Source organism: Prosopis cineraria, unplaced genomic scaffold (assembly GCF_029017545.1).
Source record: "Prosopis cineraria cultivar Desert tree isolate PC_DT_omini unplaced genomic scaffold, ASM2901754v1 PC1, whole genome shotgun sequence".
Taxonomy (NCBI): domain Eukaryota; kingdom Viridiplantae; phylum Streptophyta; class Magnoliopsida; order Fabales; family Fabaceae; genus Prosopis; species Prosopis cineraria.
In genome coordinates this window covers 43,871,458-43,888,432 of record NW_026555332.1, presented here as the reverse complement: position 1 = coordinate 43,888,432, position 16,975 = coordinate 43,871,458, and the positions used below count along the sequence as shown (strand labels likewise).

Genomic DNA, 16,975 nt, shown 5'->3' with positions numbered 1-16,975 from the left:
AGATCAATTTTTGGCCTTGTCTCAAGATCCATGTGAATGCGTGAGAATAGAAACTGAAACATCTCCCCTGTACTTTGAAAAATGAAAAACCGAAACATAGGCTTGGATATCTGCAGTCGCATCCAAGTCCAACTTACAGAAAATCTTACTTCCAAGGACGAAACATTCCCTCCAACCAAGCAAACATACCTCAAGCTTTTTAGATATTTTACCCGATCATGTAGGGAACAAAGGCATGCAAAATTTTTTTTTTTTTTTCTTGGGTATAAAAAGATATTGTTAAAATAAGAGAAATTAAAGAAGGAAACCCTCCACCCATCCTCTTTATCTTTTACTCTTCTTTAACTGCTTTTCCCATTTAACTAGACCAAATGGAACAGGACATGGGTAACTTAAAATTACAAGTACTACTGCCTGGGCATTAAATTCAGATCAAGGCATCCTTTGCTGACCGTGGGTGCACACAGGGGGAGAGAGAGAGAGTCCAAGCAGGCTTGGGCGAGTGAGTAGGCACTGGTGGCCATATCACCCTTGCCCCCTAAAGCTTGGGGTCGGCCTCGGATTTTGGGTGAAAGCCCGGTGAGAGAGAGACGCTTGCCTGTCTCAGTGACTCCACTTTATTCTCCTACTAATTTCATGCTTAGCTCTTGACACTGAACGAGGTTTTGGAAGACAATCTCTCCCTCCCTCCCTCCCTCCCTCCCTCTCTCTCTCACACACCCTTTATGTAGTCCGTCTTCCTTGTCTTCTTCTTCCACCACAGTTCCATAAGTTCTACATTGTCTCCCACTTTGCTTCTTCCCTTCCAATTTACTTTCTGTCCTCTTGTTTTGTTTTTCTCTAGAGACAGAAACACTGGAATGGAAATGAAACGACCTAATATGTGTTTCGATTTGTAACTATGTTCGGTAACACGCTGTTTCGCTCTGTTCCTTAAATTGTTTTCTCTACATTAACTGAGAAACAGAGGTTCGGCCCCTTCGCTTTGTTCTTCCCTAAGGTCGTTTTCCAAACTTTCAACACATTGCTTTGATCATGTAAGTCATTGTTTTTTCTCCCCTCCACTTTGGATTGTTTGAATTGATAAATGATCGGTACCAGGGATTGAACAGGAGTCCGTATTTCAAGGTGCTGGTTCAGAACTATGGTTTAGTACAGTTATTTACTCTCCGGCTCCATTTTTCATCCTCTGAAGCCTCTTTAAGTTAAGACCTGTGAGATAAAACATAGTAAACATCGAAGGAAGAGGTATACTTATCGTCATTGAATTAGAGATAGCTATATGAAGCTGTCGTAACAATGAGATATGAGAACTCGAAGAAAAGCAAGGTTTGGGAAACACCAGCTCTCCTCTAAACTCTGCTGCATTTATATTCTTAGATCAATGGTTGACTCTTGTTATTCTTGGTGAAGTTTTCGTGGCCCAAAACATTGGTCAAGAAGTGGTTCAATATCAAGAGCAAAGGCGAGGACTTTCAGGCTGACGATGTCCTTTGCGGAGGTGATTGGTTAATTCCCGCATGATTTGAATGTAGCTTAGGGCTCCATGATTTGGAATATTAGCTTCTGTGTTTCCAACAAAAACGAGTTTTCTCTTGCCTATTTGAAACTGAATTTTTCGTATATTTTTCAGAACCCGGAACCAACTAGCATTAGTATTCTGTAACTTTATATGACCAAAGGTCTGGTTTTAAACGGCCTGTTCTCTCCTGCTCAAGATCTGATATCTATTTTTTTATTTGTTCAGTGATTTCCCAAGAATGCGATTGTTTTTGTTGCCTTTGATTTAGCGGGATGATAAATTAACAGTGGAAAGAACTCAGCTTTAATATTGTTTTTCTTTTTCAGGCGTTGATGAAGAGTGGAGGAACAACTATCCAGAGAGGGTGGCGTGCTCCGTCAAGAGAAGCAAGACAGGTTCATTATCAGAAACTTTGGCTTTTCTTTTTGCTTATGACCACACCATTCTTAAATCCCACGAAGATAAAGATGAAAAGAAACTTTATTAGGCACTTGTTCTTTACTTCCCTTTCTCCTGTTTATCTCTCTGAAACGAATAATCCCCTCCTTGATGCACAGGTAGATCAAGCAGCAGGAGGTACTCGAACAAATTGTGGCGGGGTAAGATTGACCTTGATGCTTCTCAGGTTAAAGATGTGCATAACTATAGGTATGCTTCACGTTACAATTTATCAAACTAATTTACTGTCTTCATTATTGATATGAATAGGTAATTGGAAAGAATTTGTATTCTCACGTATTTTTCCTGTCCTATGGATGCAGGATCTTCGTTGCTACGTGGAATGTGGCTGGAAAATCTCCCCCAAGCTATTTGAATCTTGAAGATTGGCTTCACACTTCTCCACCTGCTGATATCTATGTCCTTGGGTAAATTACTGACCAAATAACATGTTCTCCCTTTGGTTATGTGAAAGATCAAGACTTAGATTTCTCCCACTTGGTTTCCTTGAATTACACCCAGGTTTCAAGAAATTGTACCTCTTAATGCCAGTAATGTATTGGGCACCGAAGACAATGGCCCGGCTAAAAAATGGCTAGCTCTCATTCGGAAAACTCTAAACAGTCTTCCTGGAACAAGTGGTGGATGCCACACTCCATCACCAATCCCTGATCCACTTGTTGAGTTAGATGCTGATTTTGAGGGATCGATGAGGCAGAAGGAAACCTCTTTCTTCCACCGGAGGTCCTTCCAATCCTTAAGTCGGAGTATGAGAATGGACAGTGACATGTCACTATCACAACCACAGCTCGATCGCCGTCTGAGTGTATGTGATAGAATGATCTTTGGCCATAGGACTAGTGACTATGAGCCCAATTATAGATGGTGTTCCTCAGATGACGAAAATGGACCTGGTGATTCCCCAGTTATAACACAATATTCACCAGTGTCATACGGCGGTTCATTCTCTGCAGATGACAGAGATAGATCGACAGGGCATTCAAGATATTGTTTGGTTGCCAGCAAGCAAATGGTTGGGATATTTTTGACAGTTTGGGTGAAAAGTGATATCAGAGATGAAGTTCACAACATGAAAGTGTCCTGTGTTGGCAGAGGATTGATGGGTTACCTTGGAAACAAGGTACGATATTGCAGCTTGTAATGTGTATATTTTTTTTCCCAGACTATGGTTTATAATGAACCAAAGAAGGAGAAAATATTATTGTCTCTTGGGTTTTCCAGGGTTCGATTTCGATTAGCATGTCTCTGCACCAAACAAGCTTTTGCTTCATCTGTAGTCATTTGACTTCTGGACAAAAAGACGGTGATGAGCTAAGGAGAAATTCAGATGTCTTTGAGATTCTTAGAAAGACGAGGTTTCCCCGGGTTCACCGCATGGGTGATGATAATTCTCCTCAGACAATTCTGGAACATGAGTAAGCCTTGATCTCCATTTCCAAATTTTTAACTTGTATCTGTTACGTGAAACATTGTGAACCTCAATAACATTTACTGAACTTTTTCTTTTTTTTGGTTTAATTGGTGTAGTCGAATAATTTGGCTGGGGGACTTAAATTATCGGATAGCACTTTCTTACCGTGCTGCAAAAGCCCTTGTTGAGATGCGAAAGTGGAAGGCATTGTTAGAGAATGACCAGGCATGATACCTAGTTATTCCTCTCCAGCTAATACTGATATCAAAGCGTTGTTTCTTTTCTCAACTAATTTCTGATATGATCCTGACAATTTTATGCTTCTTTCTTTCAGTTGCGTATAGAGCAGAGACAAGGCCGTGTCTTTGAAGGATGGAATGAGGGGAAGATATATTTTCCTCCCACCTACAAGTATTCTAATAATTCAGACAGATATGCAGGTGATGAAAGACACTCGAAACAAAAGCGGAGAACCCCAGCATGGTACTTTTCTTTCTGGAAAAACCAAAATATCCACCTTTTCTGTACGAGTGGTAGAGTGATAAATAAGAAACATAGAGCAAAAATATGAAACTACATACCAAAGTCAAAATTTATGTCCTGGATTATTGTTTTGAAACTGTATATGTAAAATTAATCCATCTATTTGTTAACAAAGGTGTGATCGTATATTGTGGCATGGAAGAGGCCTCCGCCAATTATCCTATGTTCGTGGAGAGTCAAGATTCTCTGATCATAGACCAGTATATGGCATATTCGTGGCAGAAGTAGAGTCCATAAACCGAAGCCGGATCAAAAAGAGCTCCAGTTGCTCTAGTGCCAGGATTCAAGTAGAAGAGTTGTTGCCACATTCACATTCTCACAGCTACACTGACTTGAATTTCTATTGAACATCTATATTTCTTACTCCGTGACATCAAACTGACTACTTGAGGCAACTGAGGTATCACGCTGTACCATATAGGTAAAATCTCCATGAAGAAATTGAAATTCTGACGATATCTTCTTATCCTGCTTATATGTGTTCTGAACAAATCTTCTGTGGACTAAACCAATGGACGGAGTATACTTAGTAATACGTTATTTGGGGCCTGATGACTCCTCGATCTGGCCAAGTTATGCACTTTTTATGTCTTGAACATGTCTGAATGTTATCCTTGGCTTGGTCCCCATGTTGCAGGCGGACAGTGGACACTGCTGCGAGGAATGCTGGCCCCGATGGTGATGGAGACATTTTAACTCGTGCAGTCCTAAACAAGGTTGTTCGTTGTCTTCTTTCCTTTTCGCAACTTGTCTGTAATTTTTGTTTCTAAATTTTCTGAGCCTTCTCCATACCTCTTTGTCACATCTGCATTCTGCAGACTGGTTTCGTCCAACAACCTCTGGCTCCACATGTTTTTTGCGGCTCCAAGTCTCTAACTTTATGCACGCCCAAGTCCTATCGTCTCTTTGTTTTTTTCTGGTTCGTAAACCAAACGCATCTCATGAAGTTGGTAATGTGATTGGCGTTGAATTGTTCCTCAACATATCAGAGAATATCTTGAGTTCTTGACCCACGGTCTGTGACCATGCAGCCTCGAGTGTTACTGTTACTGATACTGTGCGGTGGGTTATTTTTGAGCGTGTGGCAGAAACAGTGAAGAATTAGCGATGTGATGGATACACCCATTGGTTGTGCTGGAAAAAAGAGACGAAGCTTCTTTTGTTCCTGGTAGCAGTTTCAATGATTTCATTGAGAAGTAATAAAGATAATGGGTAAATGTATTTTTTAAACTATACGTTTGTTCTTCTTCTTCATCATAAACAGCCCAAGTGGCTTTTCATTATTGTTTTCCTGGAGAATTTTAAATTTTGACATGCTTTTTGTGTTGCTTTCATTCTCATGAATGAATGACTTTTCCTGAGTCAATGTTGGGCGTAGAATTGGGGTGAGTGTAGTTGGTTATCATTACACGATTGAAGATGTGAGGGATGATGGGGACATCCAGGATGTGAGTCGTGAGATCTTGACAAAAGTTTGAGACTTAATAAAGACCCCAATTATTGTTTTAGCGTACGCCACACAAGAAAAGGACTTGCCATTGGGCATTTCATGGACCAACTGTGATACACTTTAAAGTTCGGAAGCTTATCGTCTTCTAAATAATACTATAAGATATTCTCAATTATTTTATACATTTATGCATTTTGAAAAAGTTGTTATACTTTTAAATATGTTAAAAAAAGAGTCCAACATTTCTTTTTAAAGTTTTAAATTAAAAGAATATAAACTTCATTATATGTGAAGACAAGAAACCTAACCAGTCGTTGGTCAAAAAATAAACCCAGCCAATTAAAATATGAAGGGAGACATTATTAAACGATTCAGCAGTTAAAAAAGGGGCAAAGCATTACATAATATTACATAACATCTTATGGGAGGACTAAGAAAATATTCTAGAAAATATATTATACTGTTTAGCAACGGAGCAGCAACAGTCAGGACCCTTGAGGATGCAACTTCCCCTCACTAAATCTAATTGTGTCTGCAAATATTTATTTAGCATTTATTTACAGGCCAAAATAACTGGGAATAAATTAAATTGATCCCCCTGATTCAAACAAGGACTAGAAGGCGACATGTTAAATTAAAATGTAGAATCTCTTTACAGTTGTCAATGTGTCCTATGATACTTATTTATACAAAACTACACATATTCCTGTGCATTCCAGAAGAAAATGGTAATATATGGTTTTTTATAAATTTATATAAAAAAATATGTTTCTGCATTATATTCTGAATAATGAAATAAATGAATCATCGTACTAGTAAGTCTTGTAGTAGAAAGAAATACAGAATGAATAATGAATATTAGAGTGAATATTGTATATTGCACCACATTTCGAAATTGAGCCGGTAGAAAATAATTTAAGTACTTTTGATACTGTGGGCCTTCCGTTGATTTTCAAGACACTCCTGATTTTATAGTAATCGTCTTCTAAACGGAATCTATGATCCTATATTTTAATTATCAATTTCTACTAAATTTTTTAGTATTTAATTATACTTTTAAGTATTTATAAATTTGAATTTTATTTATTTTTAGATAATTTAATAATTGGACTATTTTTAACTTTAATAAGATAATTAGAATTGGATTAGAAGAAAGGGAAAGATTAAAGAAGAAAGGAGTCATGTGTGGGAAGGGAGGGTACTGGTTTTGGGAGAGAGAAGCAGTGAGGTGTGTCAGTGGTTTAATGGTTGTCCGTGCCTACGCTTCCCGTCTTGATTCCTCCATACGATTCTCCACCTCCGTGGTAGCGCGTGAATGATACGCTCTACAATCATTGACGAGAGTGGATTACACGAACTTTTACTCGCATGGGGGATTACCCTATTTCAACCTCAGGCCCTTGCCTTGGAGTGGAGCATAGACCTGAGCGTTCAGGAAATAGGTCTATTTTCCTAAACAAACTCATCTAGTCTAGCATTCTAATCCACTAGGAGTTCAATATTATTAATTGATTTTTGGAAAAATATCGGACTCGGCAGCGTTTTAATAGCATAAAATATCCTAAAAATTAAAATATAACTGCACCCCAGGATCCATTTGTAAGTAAGATTTTGAAGAAAATATTTAAAAAATAATAATAAAATTATATTAAAATATATAAATAATAATTAAGTTTTGTTTAAAATATCATAATTTTTTAATATTTTTATTTACCTATCACATTAATGATTTTATATAAATAATTAAATTACTTTTGATTCAAAATAAAAAAATTTATGCAGGAAGTTGTAATTTTTTATTAAAATTTTGTGATTCATATCATAAAAATTATGATTGATTATTTTTAAAATTTATACTTCAATAATAAAAAAATTAATATAAAAATTTGTAATTTTTTATTCAATATTTATGATTTATATAATTAAATTTATGATTATTTAAATAAAAGTTATTATTGAGACTGATTACTTTTCAAAATTTATTTATCAATTAGAAAAGAAATTTCACTTGAGCATTTGTGATTTTTTGTTCAATTTTTAAATTTATAGAATAAAAATTGTGATTATTTAAACAAAAGTTGTAATTGAAAAAATAGAGCCAAACCTATTATTTTTATTATAAATATTGGGCAATTTAGTCATTTAATGTAGAATCATTATTGTCAGAAAAGTACCAATAACTTTAAAGGAATCATGACATTTCAAGAGATTTGATTGTCATTTATATATTTTAGTAGTATTTACTATCATTGTCCCAAATATCTAATTACCCCTATAACATTTTATACTTCTTTCAGAAATTTAAGACAATTTTTGAAAAGTTGGATGTTAAAAAATATAAAGCATTTTTAATCTTTTGAGATATAATCATTATCTTTTTTTCAAAAGTGTCCCTATTGATAGTAACTTTATATTTATTATAGGATGTGTAATAGGGATAAATATAAAAAGATATGGTTGATTTGAAAGTAGGTAACTACTTTATTAAGTAGTGAGATTCGATTAAAAATGCCTTATATTTTTTAACGAAGGAAGTAAGTCTTATTTTGGTATAAATATGTTGACAAAAAAAAATATGGTATAAATAACAAAAAAGTAAAACTTATGTACTTAACTTTATATTCTTAATATACTTATATCAAGTCAAATCATGACATGTGAATTTTAATGTATTAATTCAATTAATAACAAGAATTTATTATAGAACAATAATTATAAAAGATCTACATATTTTAATTTAATTAAATACAAGCACATTAAGTATATAAGTTTTTTCATAATAAAATATATATGGCTATTGACAAATGAGCAAATGTAACTAACAAGCAAATATTGGTCCGTATTTTGTAACCTGTTCATAAACAAGTCTCATCTTATTAATTATACATGTAATTTATCAATAGTTAAATACTTTCTAATTTATACCAGAGCAATGCTTAGAAAAAACTACAGGGATACTTAAAATTTTATTTTTAGATATGTCGAATGAAATGATGGTTCATATTTTTAATATCCTTCTTTAATATTAAAACACTACATGGATCTTTAGATGATATTTTCTCTTGATTCTTTTACTTCAAAAAGATCGAGGTAATAAATATCAAACATCTCCATGTCATAATTCAAAAAGTATCTCACCAAAAAAAAAAAGCAGGGTGAGTATTTAAAAATTTTAACGTCATATGTATTTTCTTTTGATTTTAATGCGGAGCATAAGGGATCATATTTATTTCCATCGTACTATCTGATGCGAATTTTTTTTTTTTTGAAAAATTTTGTAAATTTTATACAGTCCAGACAAATTAAACAGGATTGCATTTGAAGAAAGAGCGGGGTTGGATAATATTTTTCAAATAGCGAATGCCGGCGGCAGGATTGGCCTGCTTGATGACACTGAATTGAAATAAAATATAAAAAATGACAAATTTTGAAGAGATTCTCTGATGCGTTTTTCTTTTATGTTTCCACTTTCTTAGTCCACCAAAAGAGGGAACAGTCTTTCCTCTCACTTAGTGAACAAATTTTCAATATTAAATTGATGAAACAAAAAAAAGGAAATGGGTCTGTCCATTGTCACTTGTCATTGTTATATGTTCAATGAAGGCTGTGTTGGCACTTTGAAACTGTCACACCAAACAAACAAACAGACAAAAACCCAATAGTAATATAGAAAAATGCACTCGGCTATCATCCATGGATGTTATGTATTGACATTGATGATTGATCAGTCTTATTTTGTCTGAGTGTATATGTAGTTTTGTGTGAAGTTTAACTGGTGGGTGGAGATATTGGTCAAGACAAGCTACATGATCTGGGTGTCCCATGTGATGCATGTATGTATATATAATGGATGGCGTCAGTTTGCTGCTTTTCAGGGAACAAAGCATCGGTTTGGTGCTTACAAAAAATGATTAAAAGGCCGATGTTGACATCAAGCCCAGGACATATGGGTTGAGTTCAATGATTTGCAGTGCAGAAGCAAAGTAAATAATTGTAATAACAATGAGGCTCCAAAGCTTTTAGGTGAGGACCAGATTTACCAGTAGTCCAGATTACTCAAGTTGGATGGGAATCATAATTAATTTCTCTCTATGGACCGATAAGAATCACCGTCATCTTGACGCAACCCGGTTTGTTTATGTTGGTGAATCATGTCTCGCAATAGGATCATTCACAGATGAAAAGGAACAAATGTTGCCATAAAAAATTAGTCTTAAGAATTCGACTCACCTATTATAGAAACATGACTTTTTGAGTTCAGCTTCTCAACAAGTGATGGCTTGATGAGTGTTGATTTCTCAATGTGCATATACATAACTCGACAAACTTTAAAAGCTGTGTTTTTTACGAAATTATAAGTATAAATGCTTTGCATATGCTCTGTGGCACCAAAACTCATCCTACTTGGAGAGTGGTTGAACGTATCCATTCACCTAAAAAAGGAAAAGCGCAAAAGCCATGGAGGGCCAACCAACTTCTTAAATATGTGAAAAATATAAAGTTAGATGCTTGACCTTCATAAAATTTGAACTTTGACACCCATTTGTCTGGAAGGGAGAAAGATTCTAATGAGTTCCATTTTTAAAAAATAGATAAGTGAGAATATAAAATTTTAATAAAAATATATATATCAAAGGAGTGCAAAGAAAGTTAGTTAAAATCTCTTAACCCCACTTCATTTTTTTAAAAAAAAATCAAATTCTTAAAGTCTGCTATCTGATCCAACCAAACAGAATTTAAAAGTGTAATTATTGCCTATTTCATTTTTTTCCATATTATTCCCCCTTTTTTTGCTTAAATAAAGAGTGGTTTTGATCATACATCATATGAAAAATCGGGTAAACTTGCTTGGTTAAATTACTTTTATTATGATTCAATTATGATTTTGATTATTAATTATTGAACTGATATTTTAATTAGTTCAATGATCAGTCTGATGTTTAATATCTTGGTTTTGGCTTAAAATGTGACAGTAAAGTCGAGGGATGCATGCCACAAGGGGGAGAATTGATTCGTTTAGTGGAAGAAAGAAGGCGCTTTTGAAGGACAGAAAGAGGAGATTAAGCAGATACATGAAAGAATCAGCCAAAAGGAAAGAGAGAGAGAAGCAGAGATTGGGTGTGTGGAAGGCTCACTTTCCCACAGATTGAAACAGCTAAATACAAGACTGGATTCACCCCTTTCGTTCTCTTCCTTTTAACTTATGCATTCCTGCCAAGCAGGGCACACTCGCAGGAGCAGTTCTTAGTAATAGAAAAGGCATTAATTCCAAGGACACAGCAGTGTAGATTCATACGCAAGGCATCAAACACAAGAACAAATGTGCATTCTCTTCTACCTTTGCCTCGACCAGTAAGTCAACTATTCCTTAAGCTGCTGCCATGTGATGAGTTATCTTTGTGTTCATATCTATATTCTCTCCAATATTATTCTCACCTCACACCCCACCATTGGACCACCTGACCTAAAAGGTTACCACCCCTCTTTCTCTCTCATCTCTTCCTTCATCACCTATTCATCTCCTATTCAAATTGAACACACTTTCATTACTACACTGCTGCCTTTTGTTTCTTTTGTTTTGAGCACCTTTCATCTTTTGCAGATGTGCTATAGAAGTGTAGCACCTTCCACTTGTTAATCACTGATATTTTGTAATTAATAATAATTCTTTAAGCCTAGAAAACATTTTATATATAGACAAGTAAATACAGTGACTTGTTCAAAAATAAAATTTGAACTCCATGATATCCAACGAACTTAGTAAATCAGGCAGATGGACGAGGACTCCTTTCCACCTCCTTAAATAAATAAATAACCAGACTGAGATCGAGACATTCCATTTCCACATAGCTCGACGAGAGTAACTTCAACATGGTAGTCACTATCCATTCTATAGCACGTGAACGCACGTGAACGCATTTATGGGGAGGAAGAGATGGACGCTGCGAAACTAATCATCATCAATGTAGCACATATTGTTATTAGAATAAAATAAGGTTCTATACAACACTTGGAGATTTACCATCTACCGCAATGTAATCCATTTAATTTTTTTTTTTTACCTTTTTCAAATTATCGTGTGTTTAAATTCAGATTAGGTGCATCGCATGGACAATACATACTCTTATTAAAATGCATAATCCAAGAAAACTTTTGAGCATGCATTGGAGTGGGCCACTTGATCTATATCGTAACCAAATGGAAAGCGCTAGCTTTCCAGGTAGATTCAAATTGAAATAGCCTTTGCATGCCTGAGTTGAAAGCTATGTGACGAGTGGGGCACCGAAGTCCTTATAGGAATAGCAACTTAACACCGTCATTTTTCCAGCCATAAGTAATGATATACATATATCAGTAAAGAATTCTGACACAGATAAATGATATCACCTCTAATATGTTGCTATGAGAACGTGCTGGAAATTAAATTAGAATGTCATTATGAACTATGATGCCATTCAATAATAATGCACCGAGGAAGCACTATCCATGTTGAAAGCAGCAAGGGTGGTGATCAGTGAAAAACGTATGGCGATGCTTAAGTATATGACACAGAGAGACAGATGCATTTTGCAGAGAGGAATCTGACAAAATTGACGCACGCACGCACGAAAGTAGCACAAAGGGGTGATGATGAAAAGTCCAATGGCACGGCCTTGGAAGGCGTCAAAGTTCTGAGCACTCAATCATCCTTCCTGAGACAACCAAAGCATGAAATTAAAGCAGCAGCATATACATTCATCACTTTCTTTCGTATATTTCTCTCATGCCCCCGTTTGCAGATTCCTTTGTTGGAATTTCAGTACAAGTTGAACATGACCCTTCTTTTTTGGGTCCTGGGATTATGCATCATAATCTGTTCAGCACCCAGTGGGGCTTCGTAGTAGTAATAATCAAGCATGTATCAGCAAGAGAATAACAAATTGGCAAGATCAGATTTATATAGGACGTCAGAAGTCAGGTATATATAATTGCCATCAATGGCAAAATGAAGTGTGGAGGGTAAAATGAATTGTGGGATAATAACCGTATTTAATGCAAAGTTTTATGTGATATTTAAGATGGTCAGCGGCCAAATCAGTGAAACCTGTGCTGCTTTTTGTTGCTTGTTAAACTAGAAGAAGGTGTCAGTGGATAACAGCTGACATCATAGTCTTGAGGCTTTGGGTTTGAGTTATGCCACAGTGGTTTAGTACTTTAGTCAACATATTCACTTCCCCCTCCTCGTCGGTTGTCTACTTACCTGGGCTTTGTTCATTTATACTCCCAAAATCAGTTGTTGGCTTTAAAGACGGAAAATGTTGGATTATTGCAATTAAGAGCCAATAATATAGAAAAGATCAAAAGAATGAGTAAGGCTAAACATGTTTATATATTTAAATTACTTCCAGTATTTGCACAGAAAATTTTTTAATTATTTCTTTTACATCAAAAGAATTTGAACCTTGATATTTATTCACATCCACCCTGTGATACACAGATTTTGATACGCGTACTAGATATACGTTGATTCTTTAATTTTAAAAATATATAACATGATATATTTCAATATGGATATATATTTATAAAAATTGTTAAAATATAATTTTAATTTAAAAAATATCCAAACCAGTATATATATATAGTCATTTATAATAATACCATGAAAAAATCAAATCATTAATTATATTTTTATTCTATCTATATCTAATTGTATATTATTTAGTCTCTACTAATAGGTATAATATCATATTTAACCATTTTGACTTATAAATTATTCACCTACATGATGGTTTTTATTTTGATCCTGAAATTCAAACCCATGTCATTTGTATTTTTATTTCTTTGGTTTCAGTATTCTCGGTCATTGATCCAGACTAATTTAGTTGGCAGTTTGAAGATATTTCTTTGGAGGCATGCCTCACCGTAAAAATTTAATCATTGTTACTTACCTAAAATTCAAGCCCCATGCATCTAACTAAGTTAGATTAGCTCAAATGCTTGGTAATATAATTAGAGCCGGTAATTTAAGGCAGGGATAGGCTTATTCGAATCGAACTTAAAGTATCTTACCCTTTTTAAAAAGTTTATATAGTCAAACTCGACTCTAATACCTTTTGGCTTTAGATATTCGAACAACTCAAATACCCAAAACTTTTTAAAAATATTTTTTCTTTATTTTATTATCAATTTTAATTTTTAAATAATTTTATTAAGTGTAAATATTATCTTAATTTTAAAAGAATAAAATAAAAAATAACTTATCAACTTTATACTTAAGTAGCTCTATTATTATTTTGTTTTATTATGTATAACTTATTCATGAATATTTTCTTTACTTGTAAATTAATGTCTAGTGTTTAAATATTGCTCTTATCATAGTCATATATAAATATCCTATATATTTTAATTAAATCAAATTATTTTAATTATGATTAAGTTAATCTCAATTCAATTATAGTTAGACTACTAACTTAAAATTATTATCTTGATTAGTTAGTTCAAAATTTTTAATAACTTTTAGGTAAATTATACTTTTCATTTTTATGAAATAAAAAAAATTGCCATCATTATATTTATATAAAAACTATTTAATTATGAGTAAAATATTATTTTTTTAAAATCTTTATATTGTTTTAACTCTTACATATAAGGGATTCTTACTCTAGTTTACTTTTAATTTTTAACCAAATCTAGCATGGACAATAACCAAGTAATTATTCAAGAATATTATTCTATTTATTATGTTTATCTAGTAGTAGAGTTGGGAATTTGTACATGCTTAAATTTTATTTTTAAAATTATTTTTCCTTTAAAATTAATTATCTTAATTTATAGAAAATATAAAATTATTTTTTTACATGAAAATGATTTATAGGACTCAATTTTTTTAAAAAAATTAAAACATTAAAATAAATATTAAAATATATTTTAAATATTATTTTGAGATATTTTATTGATTAAAAATAATAAAAATATGAAATATAAACTATTTTTAATTTTTTTTTTTAAAAAATAACTACATTAAACACTTATATGTATAGTATTTTGATATAAAATGACATAAAACTTGAAAAATTAATTAATACTTATTATTTTTTATATATTTTTTTTAAAAATTATTTTTTTATTCAGATATTGGGGTCAAGCCCGAACCCAATCAAGCTTGGCCCGAATTTTTTTGGACTTATTTGGGCCACTTGAATAGGCCCGAATAATAAAAATTAATATTTTTTTTGAGTTTGGCCCTAAATTTTTTGAGCAGGTTCGAGCTTGTTGGACTTGACCCAAATTATTGGTCTAAATATAATGCTCTTTGTATTCTTATTAACATGAACCACTAGAGTAATCACAGCCAATTAGTCTCCGACTAAAGTAAATCCAACGCTAACCTTGACTGCACTTCCTGATGCACCAACCAACACACACCATTTTCATTTGTCTCACAATTACTGTCTGTCCTTTCTTGGTTCTTGCCTTCTATTTTAGTGCCATCTTGTCCCAATAACTCCCTAAAAGATAAACACCAGATTTCTTTTATTTTCTCATGTGGAGTAAATAATAGATTAACAGTGATGATGACTACGAATGTTCCAACGGTACCTCGATTGAGGGCAAAAGAGGAAAGGAAGTATTTTTTAGATGTCCATCATTAATAATATTAATAATTATTATTAAAATCAATCATAATTCCTAATATTAATCTTATATAAGGACTTGGTACGATACCCTAACTCAGAAATACCAACATCATTTCGAAACACTCGATTGATATATTTATTCACATCCACCTCACCCTCATCTATTTTAGCTAAAACTTTAAGGTACAGTAAAAATGACAAATGGTTTATAATAATCTATGCAGAATCAAAACAGATCATGCTTTTTTTTTTTTTTACCAAAGCAAAACAAATCATGCTCACTCATGTTAAAATTTAGAATTAAAATGTTAGATGTCAAAGTACATTTCTCCTTGACAGAGATGATAGATAGAGACTAGACACTTGGCACGTACTTTAGTTTCATGTTAAAGAACTATCAAAGTCAATGTAAAACTAAACAGGTATATTTGAAATAATTAAAAAAGCGCTTGCCAAAAAAAATAAAAAACAAAGAATTGGGATTAAAAAAAATGCAGTTTCTTGTAAACTGAATTGGGCCTTCCCCACTTAGGCTATGGGTGAGACTGGCCCTTTTTCATTTTTTTTTGGTAGAAGGTCCTTTTTCATGTCAAATAACAGATTAATTTTTTTTTTCTTGATCAATGGTTATAGGCTAGAGAGCCACCACGCACATACCTATCCATGACATAACTATGCCATATGGGCTGGAGGTCCTTATTGTTGATTTCATTTCAAATAAGGATCCGTGTTTGAGGCATTAAGGCCCAGAAGAAAGGGGAAATTGAGAAGAGAGGGCTTTTTTTTTTTTGACTGAAAAGTGCAAACATAAAATCAGAATTTACAGAGTATCATGATCCATAGGAAGATCTCTCATTAAAATGTATTACAAAGGACTATAAAAATTGAAATTAAATTGAAGGACCAAATAAGTATAATTAACTATTATAATCTTTATATAAAATCTGTTAACAATACTTTAAAATTATCATGGAATCCTGCATAAATTATAAAAAAAATCTTTTAAAAATAAAGTTATATTTCAATTCCACACAAATAAAAAAGGGAAAAAATAGAATTAAATTAATTTAAATAAATATATTTTTAAAAAATAATTTTTAAATAATCAATTGCATATTTATTTTTTTCAAATCCCTCCCAAAATTAAACCCAGCAAGGCAGCAAATGCGTTCTATTAATTCGTAATAAATTTTGTCATTCTTATTTCTTACAAAAAAAAAAATTTAATAAACAGAACCATGATGGCCCCCATTTCCGACCTCAACATTTTATGAGTGGGACATTCACATTGTGGTTTATGCCAATTTGTTAAATTTATATTTTTTTCTGTTTAAAAATATAAAGCAAGATTTTAATTAAAATATAAAGTATATTTAATTAAATTTCACCTCAATAATATAATTTATTTATTTTTAAAAAATTAATTTTATTTTTTTTATATTATCTCTATTAAAACCCAACAATAATAAATAGAGATATTTTTAAAAATTTTTTAAAAAAAAATATAAAATAATTAAAAGATTAAAATAACTTTATAGTTTTTAAGATTTAATTTTTTAAAAATTGTTTTAAAATATATATATATATATATATATATATTCACAACTAATGAATTCGAAGTCCAAAACACAGTAAAACTTGTTAGGAAATCGTAAAGGTCATTTACTTGTCAAAACACTCATTTCGGTTTGGCCATCCAGGCGTGCAGAAGCAGGGTTGCTCCTCAAGTCAAGCAGATCGTTACTTACCTCGTCAAATAATCAAAGCAAAGAACATTCATCCGATTTGCCTTCACAAAAACTGACAGAAATCGAGGTAGGTGCCCAGGAGGGGTCATTCTTATTTCATTTCCTATGTACATTAGGATAGACCCCCCCATCACCCCGCCACTTTTAAATTATACAAAACACACCACTTGCTTGAACAAAAACATTCTCAACCGGCCATGCTTGTTTCTCTCCACTCTCCACCTC

At 33.0% G+C, this 16,975-nt stretch overlaps 1 protein-coding gene across 4 annotated transcripts; it reads left to right on the top strand.

Annotated features, from left to right (window-relative positions):
* Positions 1–484: 484 nt before the first annotated feature.
* Positions 485–5,443, top strand: LOC129288137 (type I inositol polyphosphate 5-phosphatase 4). 4 transcript variants are annotated; one of them, XM_054924556.1, is made up of 13 exons: positions 485–1,000; positions 1,102–1,329; positions 1,414–1,501; positions 1,849–1,917; positions 2,080–2,170; positions 2,284–2,388; positions 2,483–3,101; positions 3,203–3,396; positions 3,509–3,617; positions 3,727–3,875; positions 4,051–4,356; positions 4,573–4,651; positions 4,754–5,443. In XM_054924556.1, exons 2-11 carry the CDS (start codon positions 1,300–1,302, stop codon positions 4,280–4,282), a joined length of 1,686 nt encoding a protein of 561 aa, XP_054780531.1. In that variant the 5' UTR covers positions 485–1,000; positions 1,102–1,299; the 3' UTR covers positions 4,283–4,356; positions 4,573–4,651; positions 4,754–5,443. The 4 variants fall into 4 exon arrangements, with proteins under 4 accessions (XP_054780531.1, XP_054780517.1, XP_054780524.1 ...); XM_054924542.1 differs by having other exon boundaries at positions 485–1,037; positions 1,113–1,329; XM_054924549.1 differs by having other exon boundaries at positions 485–1,037.
* Positions 5,444–16,975: the final 11,532 nt, after the last annotated feature.